Below are 12,106 nucleotides of genomic sequence, written 5' to 3'. Positions count from 1 at the left end.
GGAAACAACCAAAAAGCCCGTCAATATATGACTGGATAAAGAAGATGTGGCACATATACTCTGTGGAATACTACTCAGCCATAAGAAATGATGACATCGGAACATTTACAGCAAAATGGTGGGATCTTGATAACATGATACGAAGCAAAATAAGTAAATCAGAAAAAACCAAGAACTGCATTATTCCATACGTAGGTGGGACATAAAAGTGAAACTAAGAGACATTGATAAGAGTGTGGTGGTTATGGGGGGGGGGGAGGGGGGAAAGGGAGAGGGAAAGGGGGAGGGGGAGGGACACAAAGAAAACTAGATAGAAGGTGACAGAGGACAATCTGACTTTGGGTGATGGGTATGCAACATAATTGAACGACAAGATAACCTGGACTTGTTATCTTTGAATATATGTATCCTGATTTATTGATGTCACCCCATTAAAAAAATAAAATTATTTAAAAAAAATATTCCAACTGAAGCTTATATCTATTTTTATTGGATTTACATAATCTACTTAACATAGTTTTAGAAATCCATTTTCTTATCTGTTAAAATGCAAAATAAGTTCTGCAACTTTATGTTAATGGAATTTATATTATATTAAATGAGATAAAATATGAGAAATTTATCTCATATAGTTGTGTGTTATTTTATTTGTTTCTATATTTTTTTAACACAAATGGTTAAAATCATTAGCTGTACTAATAATAGTAATAATAATAACAATAAGGAATGGTATAAGTAGAAATGGTAGTAATAGCATTTTCTAGTTGCCAGGCACTATGTTAAACACATGACATATATTTTCTAATAATAGTCACTGTCTTTATATCATTCATTTTTTACAAAAGGACTGAATGATTTTCTCAAGATTATCTATCTTGTGAAAGACAAAGCCGGAATCTGAAAGGTACTAGGAGGAGACAAGAATAACTGAAATTGCGTAATTCTCTAGTGCTCCAAAGTCATGGGATACTATGATGCTATATAACGTTTCCAAGTAGCAATTACTATATCCTGAGACTTAAATAATTTTAGCTTGCAGTTCAATATCCAAATAATTAGAAGGTTGAGAAAGATGAATCAAGATGCTGTGATATAGTGCTGTAGAGAAATCCTTGTGCTTTCATTTGTTTAGAACTCTGCATTCACTCATCACATTTTTAAATAGTCAATATATAAATCAAGCCTGACCAGGCGGTGTCGCAGTGGATAGAGTGTCGGACTGGGATGTGGAGGACCCAGGTTCGAGACACTGAGGTCACCAGCTTGAGCGCAGGCTCATCTGGTTTAAGCAAAGCTCACCATCTTGGACCCAAGGTTGCTGGCTTGAGCAAGGGGTTACTTGGTCTGCTGAAGGCCCATGGTCAAGGCACATATGAGAAAGCAATCAATGAACAACTAAAGTGCCACACGAAAAACAAATGATTGATGCTTCTCATCTCTCTCCCTTCCTGTTTGTCTGTCCCTATTTATCCCTTTCTCTGACTCTCTCTCTCTGTCTCTGTTAGAAAAAAAAAGATATAATATATGCAGGAGATACTGAGTTAAACAACATTTAAAATATCCATTTTCTTATTCTTTTTCACTGCATGCTAATGTAAAGAGATTTTTAAAAAATAAACAGTCTCATGATAACTGTGAACTATGGCTGGTTCTCTTGCTTCTTGAAATAAACAGGGTAACATTGACTAAGATAACAAGATGAACAAAATAGCCAATTAGGAAGAAAGAGAAGCAAGAGTTCCATATTTAGCATATTAAAATAAGGTATCTTATACAAATTTAGACTGAGATGCAAAATAGCTAATGGTGAATCTGAGAATCAGAGTGTGATTTACTTTGAAATCATGTAGATGAAATAAAAATGCCAGGTTGAAGGAGATGATGTAAGAATAGAGTCTAAGTCTTGATAGAGATGAATACTTAGCTATTAAGTAGTAAAGGAGGATACATCGCAGTAGTTTGAGAAACAGTGAGCATGGAGATTTTACTTCTCAGCATTCAGGAAGAATGTTTGAAGTGGTTATAAAAGTAAAGTCTAATAATAATAGAGGAATGATCACTGTATATGCAACTTAAAAATCCAGAGAAATTTCTGTTGTGATGTTGACTTGGAGTTTGTATATAAATGATTGAGAAGAAAGTGATATTGGAATTTTTTTGAGAAATAATACAGAAATAACATCACCACTCAAAATTTAGATTATGTATTAAGTTAAAAAATTAATATGTATCTGAACTCAAAACAATAAAACAAGGGCAGATAAATTTGAAAAGAATTAAATACAAATTCTATAAATGATAGAATTTAGTAATAAAAACATAAAATCTCAATAGAAAGATTATGTAGGAAGCTAGATTTAACCAAATAATATTTAGTAAATCTGAGACTAGTCTGAAGAAGTCCATCAGAACGCAACACAAAGAACTAAAGCAGCCTAACCAGGCGGTGGTGCATGAATAGAGCATTGGACTGGGATGTGGAGGACCTAGGTTTGAAACCCCAAGGTCGCCACCTTGAGTGCAGATTCATCTGGTTTAAGCAAAGCTCACTAGCTTGAGCCTAAGGTTGCTGGCTTGAGCAAGGGGTCACTCGGTCTGCTGTAGCCCCCCGATCAAGGCACATATGAGAAAGCAATCAATGAATAACTAAGGTGCCGCAACAAAGAATTGATGCTTCTCATCTCTCTCCCTTCCTACCTGCCTGTCCTTGTCTGTCCCTCTCTTTTTCTCTGTCTGTCTCTGTCATAAAAAAAAAATTAAAGCATAGGACATATAAAGAAAAGCTAAGAAACCTACAGAATTGAACAGAAAGTTTCATTGTAAGTATATAAAAATAGTCTAAAGGAGAAACTTGAGGGAATTGATAAGAAATAATGACTAGTGATTGTCCAGCACTGCAGAAAGGAAACGGTGTGCACATTGAGAAGATGCATTATTAAGTTTTAAGAAAGACAAAAATAAGATAATTTCACATGTAGACATATCATAGAAATGTGAAAAATAAAATCACATATATTAAAATGTATCAGAGAGAAATCAGACAAATTACCCACACTGGATCAACTACTAGGTTGAGGGTAGACTTTCATTGGTAAAAAGAGTTCCAGAATAAAAAGGAATAGAAAATGAAAATAAAACATACAAAGACCAACAGCATGTACTGTCTATTCTTTTCCCACCCCTTCAAAAAAAAAAAAAAAAAAAAAAAAGGAAATCGTAAAAAAGAAAAAATCCTGAAAGAATGGAAAATAAGTCAATTATAGGTAAAAAATAAAACACATTTTTAGCACTAGTAAATATTAACTGTTTTCTGACTTATTTCAAGGTATGAACAAAATGCAAAAAAAAATTAACGTGAAATATGGAAAAGAAAAATGTAGAAAATATTTGAGTGCTTTAAGTTTTTTGTGATATTCTGGAAGAACAGTAGAATTGTTTAACTATACACATTTTAGAGAAATAAAATATATACATGTTAGAAACAGAAAGTAACTATTAAAAATACACATAGACAAGAAGGAGAAAGTCAAAGAACTATAAATCAATAGAATATAAAATAAAATTGTAAAAGTGAGTTTAAATATATTAATAATAAATATAAATGAGTTAAAATCAGCTATTAAAGACTTAGATTTTATTAAAAAGTAGAACAGTATATACTGCTAGTTAGAGAAATAACTCAAACTGAACCTATAAAAAGGAAGGAAATTGAGGGATGATAAAAGAAATACTAGGTAAATACAATAAAATGATAAAAAATATTTTAATTGTGTCAAAGAGGGCAATTACAAAAATTTAAAAGGAAGTATTTATGAGGAAGATATGAATCATAAACTTGCACAGATCTAACAATGTAGTCTTAACATCTATAAAATGGCATCTAAAAATAGAAAATGGGAAAATCCATAATAGCACTGGAAGATTTTAACATTCCTATCTTATAATGTGAAAAAGTAAACAAAAAATCAGGTTTCATATGATTTGTACAATAATTAGTTAAAGCAATTTTTATCTTAGAAATAAAACTACATGCCCAAAAAGAGAACATAAACATTCTTTCCAAACCCACGTAGAACATTTAAAAAGTGGACAAATATAAGACAGCAAGTAAGTCCTACTAAATCTCCAAAACTAACATAATGCAGATAATTTTACTGACAAGTATCTCATCAAATATTAAACCAGCAATTCAAAGCTAACCTTCAATTTTGTCATATATATTACACATATGTGAACTAAAAGCAGTTTTCAATAAGTTCAAATTTAAAGAACTCAAGAGTATTTGAAAGGAAGAAAAGTGAGGTAAGTGATTGAGAGATGGAATGGCAAACTTTTAAAAACAGAAAATTTTGAAGCATGTTTCTGTACAGATGAAAATAACCCTGTAGAAGGGTAATAACAAGGAATCACTAAAAGTGTAACAAGGAGAGCGAAAGAGGAATGGGATCTGCAATACAGCCTGAGATATCAAAGAGCCATAGGGGAAACACCCCTTCCGTGAAGGCGGGAGGGTCGCGTGGAAGATCCCGGAGATGCCCCCGCATTTAGCTGTGTAGTAGGAAGGTGGGAGATTCTTCTCCGACAGCTTTTGGTTTCTCATTAAAGAAAAGTCGGGGATGTAAGAGGAGACTTTGTGAATGAGAAGGAAGTTAAAATGTGAGAATATCTAAGGAGCAGTTATAAAAGTAATCTAAGTGAATGGAAAAATAAGCACACTAGAGAAATATAGTGTAAATGTTGACCAATAGTGACTGCCCATATATATATACGTCAGTGGAATACATTTAAAGTTAATTAAATTAAAAACTTTGATTGCATAGTTTCCTTTGGCATTTTTTAATCATTCTGGCAGAGGCCAAAGAATATAGATTTGTCATCCATATTGGACAGAATATCTGTATTTTACATATCTAGTTGCAATAAAAAAACACACCTTTACATTTAAAACATTCATTATAACAATATTAGAATGAACACAACAGGTCAACTGGAAGAAGTGAGAATAGAATTGAGGTATATCTGATACCTCTTTTTTCATGAGCAGGTCAGAACCCTAGACCTTCTAGAATTATCTTCAATCTTATACTACCTTCTAATTTTGTTCAACAATCAATGAACTCAGACAAAATTCCTAGCTTAAACATGTGAGATGGAGGTGAATACTCACTAGAAAATATTAAATGGTATCTTAATAGAGTTGACTTATAGTTGTTTGCACCTGACTTCACCAGACAGGTACAGAATATCCATTTTGGCTATGTGACTCTTAGAATAAACAGTTGTAAATGTCCCCAGAGAGATAAGGATGCCCACCTCACCATGCCATCGCCCCAAGAGAGGATCAACAAGATCTACCTAAAGGCCTGATGAAATCTCCACCCTGGTCAGACTGTGGGTCAATTTCCTGGAAAACTGAAGCTGGAGAGACTGTCTCTGATACGTATAGGCTGCTCATTTTCTTGCTTTGTATGTTTACATAGTCTTTTTTTCTTTTAACTTATATTGAATTGTCTGTATTTATTAACATTTTTTCCAACAAGTACTGTACATTTTTTTTGTTTTTCATTTCACTTTACAAAATAAACTTAGTAAAAAGCTTTCTTAGATCTCTAAAATGTTTCATTAACAAATTACTTTTATAAGGTTTTAAATAAATAACTATTTTCAAATAAATACTTCCAGTAGGACATCAGAGCCCTAGTCCTGTATAATATAAAAATTAAATTACATTTACATAGCTTTTTAGGACCATACATAAATATTTTATATTTGTTTCTGTGCTTCTTGTTTGCTAGCTAGATAATACAGAATTTTACATTTGTGATTTCTGCTTATAAATCTAAAATTTTCCTAAAATTGTGTTTACGTACATAGCTGAATGCATTTTAACTAACATAACCTAAATGCGCATTCCAAAGGCATCAATTAGCAAGACTCATACTAAGTAATTCAAATCGCAGCCTATTATGTATGTACCTTATAATACGTTTATTATCACAACTTTGATTGTTTTAATGTTAAGTGCACCACAAGGCCACGTCCTTAAGAAATCCCTAAAAAATTTTTTGCTCTTTCAGTAACTGCTGCCTCCCAATCTCTTGACAATTCCTCAGCAACATATGAAATGAAAGTTTTAAAATCAACGAATGTAGTGAGCATAAATTACACTTTGAAGGGTCAGTTATCATAACAAAATATCATTTCCTTAACAGATATTAAATATTTATAGCAAAGAAGAGACAAATTAATGGAGAAATTCAGTGAGGCCCTGGTATATTGATTTGGACTTGTGTCACAATAGTCATGTAGGTATGGACAAAGCGTGTAAACAAAAACAGGTCAGCCACTTTGATGCTGGACACCTGGACCTCATATCCATCATTTTGCCTTTGAAATATGTGCAATTAATGTATGTCTCCCTTGATTGCTGATTCAATATATCTAATTTGGCTATTTCCATATTTATTAATGTTTACTATTTGGGATGTTAAATGGTGTGACTTTTCTGGCTTTAATACTGCTTACCAAACTAAAATGCCTAATTTACAGCATACTAGTTTACTTCATTTTAGCTTCCATTTAATTTCCCTAGAGTGCATAAAGTTGTAAGCCACTCAAGACATTTTTGGTATAAGTAACAAATTATATGAATCTATAGTGGTTACATGTATTTATAATCTGCTAGAAATAAAATTTTGCTTGGTATCTAGAACTAATCCATAATATGATATTAGCTCAATAGAGTCAATCAAATGAAAATCTCTTACTAAGATGCCTTTGTTAGAATATCATTGCAGTTGAGCTCATCATTAACCTTTCAGGGATGACAGTGATCTTGGCATAATTTTAGGTATAGCAAACAACCTTAATTTGGTAGAAAAAAATTTCAGGGAGCATTTTACCTCTATCTAAAAGAAGAACAACACGATAGTAACAGAATTTTGACTATACTATCATTTTGAATTTAGATGTAGGGAATCTATCAGATTTCTAATTGGAAGAGGAGTGTGGAATTAAGATTCACACTTTACTGGGAATTTAGAGACAAATTAAAATGTTAGATATAATTAAAACATAGAGTTTGAAAAGATTTGAGGGTTTATCTATCTTGCCAGAAAGCTTTCATCTGAGAAGGAACAAACTTAAATCATCTTTCCACAATTGATATCTAAACCCTTTTAGAGATAACCCCAATTAGCTCAGCAACACAAAGCAATGTTTAATGATTTTCATTATTTGGGAAGAAATCATCCCAATATCTAAATATCTCAGGCTTCAGAAAAATTCTTTTGGTATGCGGTCAGTTTATATGAAGAAAGAACTTTTTAAACCTTCCCCATGAGGAAATGAAAAGCTGCCCATTCGAAGTTGCTGTGCTCAAACCAGAAGAAAGTTCTTGTTTCTTTAATGGTGTTTATTCCTGGGTTTCCTTTCAAGCGTTTGGTTATTTTTATGATTAGCATTAAGTCTATATCACACTTATATTCTTGAAGCCCAAATTAAACAAGAAGCTTTCAAAAATGTGCTTTAGTGGAGTTAAGTACAATCAGTGAATTCCTCATTTTTTCTATCACTGTGTATAAATTATGTGTTTGTGTTTTAAATTTCTGCAACCCTATACTATCTATGTTTTTTCCATTGTCATAACCAATTCCCAAATTTGTCTCCTACTTACCGTGTTAACTTACATTTCCCCCTTCCCCGTGGGATTTTGTTTCATTTAAATAAATGTATACGTGTGAAGAATTGTAAAACGTACTGGGAGAACTGTACTCACCCTAGGAGTGAAGGTGGCATCATTGATCGAATGCATGTGACCATAAAGTGACTGCTCACATTTACCCTAGGAAGACAAAGCAGAAACAAAATAAAATAAATCCAATTCAATGTGCATAAAGAAATGGAAGAATAATAAATTTTATTTGTTTTAAAGTAATGTTTTATAGCGTGCGGAGGACCCGGGTTCGATTCCCGGCCAGGGCACACAGGAGAAGCGCCCATTTGCTTCTCCACCCCTCTGCCGCGCTTTCCCTCTCTGTCTCTCTCTTCCCCTCCCGCAGCCAAGGCTCCATTGGAGCAAAGATGGCCTGGGCGCTGGGGATGGCTCTGTGGCCTCTGCCCCAGGCGCTAGAGTGGCTCTGGTCGCAACATGGCAACGCCCAGGATGGGCAGAGCATTGCCCCCTGGTGGGCAGAGCGTCGCCCCCTGGTGGGCAGAGCATCGCCCCTGGTGGGCGTGCCGGGTGGATCCCGGTCGGGCACATGCGGGAGTCTGTCTGACTGTCTCTCCCTGTTTCCAGCTTCAGAAAAATGAAAAAATAAAAAAATAAAAAAATAATGTTTTAGTCCAATAATAAACAATACATTCTCATGATAGAAAATGTTAGTTTTTGCTATCAGCTCCCATTCAGAATCAGACAGGGCTATACTAAAGAGTGTGCCACCAGGGTTGGTACCTACATGGAAATTCTTCTGTCCCTGGTTCTATACCATTGAACTGATGGTGAACTTTCCCCAAGTGCCTCCATTTTGCAATTAGAGTCATTTTCATGTCGTGAGGCCAAGTAGTGAAGCCCATGATGTCTACCACTGCTGAGGATATGGGGTTCTTGTTTCTTTTTTCTTTTAGTTATAAGATCATTTTCTTAGCGTCAGAATTTTCAAAGTTTGGCATTAAAATCATTTCAAACATAAAAATGTTATTAAAAATGTACATTAGTATTTTTAACACAAAATAAGCATTTGCTTTGTGAAAACCATATTTCACTTCTACAAAATCAGATTATCTTTTCTTAATAAAGTTAAAATTAATTTTACAAATGTCTAAGCTATAGTTTAAATGATTCCCAGAAATATGGTTTATAATATAGTACAAAGGGGATTTCAATTGGGGGTGGGCTTTCATTTTTACACCAGTGTTAAAAGGGCATTTTTAATTGAGGGAAATGTTCCAAATACTATAGAAGAACCAAAGAAAAATGTATCTGAAATATTACTGGTAGATTCTTGTTATAGTCTGAAATTCATATTTAATTCAACAATGTATTCATTCAACACACTATTTTTGAACGATTAACATACGTTAAGCACAATTCTAGGAGCTTAGACTACATCAATGAATAAAACAAAGAATCTTGTCCCTAGTGACCTTATATTCTAGCGGGAAAGGGAAGAAGAGACATTTTTTAAAAAAGTATACAGTATGGCCTAACCAGGCAGTGGCACAGTGGATAAAGCATCAGCCTGGAACAGGGAGGACCCAGTTTCTGAACGCTGAGCTCGCTGTCTTGACCGCAGGATCATTGGCTTCAGTGGGGGCTCACCAGCTTGAGCGCAGAGTAACCAACTTGAGTATGGGGTCATAGACATGACCCCCTGGTTGCTGGCTTGAGCAAGGGGTCACTTGCTCTGCTGTAGCCCCTGGTCAAGGCACATATGAGAAAGCAATCAATAAACAACTAAGGTGCCGCAACAAAGAATTGATGCTTCTCATCTCTCACCCTTGCTGCCTGCCTGTCCGTGTCTGTCTCTCTATCTCTATCTCTCTTCTTCACTAAAAATGAATGAATGAATGAATAAAAGTATACAGTATGTTAGAAGATAAGTAAAATAAGTATTGTGAAAATAAGCAAAGTCAAGCAGGGTAGGGGCATCATGAAATTTGGGATTGAGGGGCTAAGTGCAAATCCAGTATACTCATGTAGTTTGACCACATTCAGAAATAAAAACTGAAATCAATAAGAGAATTAGCCAAGAAGACATGCAGAGAAAAGCATTCTGTTAGATTCAGGGAGTACTGACATGCTGGGGCTGCCAAGAGTGTACAAGGTCCCTGTGACGCTGAGAACAAAGAGTTCAGCAACATCCTGCATTGAGTCAGAGACCCTTATCAGAAGTTTATGTTTGAAATTCTCCACTGAGCAATACCCCCCCCGTAACTGCGCACGACCTCCCTAGCCAATGACTAACAGCCACATCAGCTTCTGTATGATGCTTGCTCATCCTAGACAGCCACCCTATAAAAAGGAGCCATTTTAGAAGCTCGGAGCTGCAGTCCCTGCGCAGGTTTGGTTGGCTGCAGTGCTCCAGTCTCTTCGGAGGCGTGGGTTGCCTGCAGTCCTTGTGCAGGTTTGGGGGGGGGGGGCTGCAGTGCTCCCTTGCATGGGTTGCCTGCAGTCCCTGTGCAGGTCTGCAATAAAACTTATAAAATTTACTTTGTGTCTGCTGTGGCCTATCTTGCCGGGATGTAACAGATGGAGGCCCCAGTGAGATTGGCCGTGTAAGACCCCTCCTCACGGAGTGGGCTGCAGCAGACGTTGGTAGCTGGCCAGCCTCCGGCAGTTGCCGTTTGGAAACTGAATTTGGCTGATTTGAAACATTTAGAGTCTTGAGACTGTTTGGTAAATAAGCTTCCTCTTTGAATATTTGGAAACAGAGCTCTGGTTAGAAAAGGGTGTAGTGGAGCAGGCGGGACGCCACCTGATTTCTCCCCACCCGGTTGGTCAGGGAATGCAGGACGCTGCCTTCTCCCTTTGGTTTTGGTTTAGAAGTTTTGTTTGTTTTGTGTGCATATTTGGTTTGTTTGTCTGCTACTGGAATGGCCAACTTAAGAGCAGACTGGCCAAGCCAAGGATTGCTAGACCCATAGAAAACAGAGAGTCTAGCGTACTATCACCAGCACCCACCTGCAGGCAGGTGGCACGGTCAGTATGCAGCCCAGTATAGCAGCAGAGGTAGAGAAAGAAAAGGCACCGAGGCTGCAGCTGGCTGCAGGAGAAGCGGCAGGCTCCCCTCACAGTTTCAGGTACTTGCCCCTCCCCCTTGGGCACCAGCTCAAGGGCTGAGCCACTGCTTAGTCAGGCAAAAGATAACAGTGCTGTAAGCTAGAGGTTATCATCACCTTGCTACAGCCCCTGCCCTCCTCTGCTTTGGCTCCGGGGAATCCCCGCCTCCTATCTGGAGCCAGTCCCGAGGAGAAGATTTAGGGGAGAACTCTAGAGATTCCCAATTTTGTTCTCTTAGTCAAGCCTCTCAGTGAGATCTTTTGAGCATGGCTTTTAAGGTCTATAATGACCAAGGAAGTAACAGAAAAGGCAAATAAGGCCCAAAAGAAGTCAGGAAATACCAACTTTTGGCTCCAGCGCCCTAAGGGGCTTCATAGCTTTCATCAAGGCCCTGCTCCAGAGTGGAAAGAAAGGTCATTGAACTGAAGCCTGCCAGGCTTCCCGGCCCCATCAAGGGACACACCTGTGCTGTAGAAAGAGGGACCTGAGAAGGTAAGCTGCCCCCTTGCTCCATGGAGGGAGGGTTCAGTCTCTTCTAGCCCTGCTCCAGCTACCTGTGACCTGACCTTGCCCAGCGTGCTGGGAATTGCCACTGAAGGCCTAAGGACATCGTTCAGGAGCCTAAGGTATTTCTTCCAAGTAGCAGATAAGCTAATCTCATTTCTTGTAAACACAAGGGCCATCTACTATGCCTTGCTTGAATATTTAAGTTTTATTTATCCCTCAAAGATCTCTACTGTAGGTATTGACAGTCTGATTTTATTGCTTTATTTAATGTTTAGTATCTCCTTTATTTCTCTTATCTCAATGCCCCATGTCTATTATAGGCTGGGACCTGCTGCTAATTCCAGCTAGAAGCAGTAGTCACTAGGACTTAAACTCTAACTGCAAAGTGTAGAAATGTAACACCCTTTCCCTAAGTACTTACAGGTTTTATAGGTTACTCAGCAAACTGTTCAAAGACTGTCCAAGAGGCACTTCTATCAGTACACCACCCAAGGACTGACTCCCACGTAGACGGGTCCAGACACCATGATCCTGACTACTCCCACTACTGCCAAGGTAGAAGGCATACCCTCCTGGGTCCATCGCAGCCGGCTGAAGCTTACAGTCCCAGCAGAGACACCTTTGTGGACAGCGAAGACTGACCCCGCCAACCCTTGTAAGCTGACCCTGAGAAGGACTGCATGCCCTGCTTCAGCCACAAACCAGAAGTTAACTGGTCCACGCATGGCTAATGCCTAGAGGAACTCACTAAAGACCTCCTTTTAATTAGACTTTGGGGAGGGAGGGAAACTAAGGTAAAGGAAAGCCAAGTAAGTC

The 12,106-nt window shown here is 37.2% G+C and overlaps 1 protein-coding gene across 1 annotated transcript in view; it reads right to left on the bottom strand.

The window, feature by feature from the left end:
- Positions 1-12,106, bottom strand: part of SPAG16 (sperm associated antigen 16) — a 232,523-nt gene that overhangs the window by 49,764 nt on the left and 170,653 nt on the right. The window contains 1 exon segment of the mRNA XM_066232513.1: positions 7,778-7,843. Coding sequence (XP_066088610.1) covers positions 7,778-7,843 — 66 coding nt within the window.

The sequence above is a fragment of the Saccopteryx bilineata genome, chromosome 5 (genome assembly GCF_036850765.1).
Source record: "Saccopteryx bilineata isolate mSacBil1 chromosome 5, mSacBil1_pri_phased_curated, whole genome shotgun sequence".
Taxonomy (NCBI): Eukaryota; Metazoa; Chordata; class Mammalia; order Chiroptera; family Emballonuridae; genus Saccopteryx; species Saccopteryx bilineata.
Note: the sequence above shows the minus strand (reverse complement) of the source record. Positions and strands in the feature narration are given on the sequence as shown.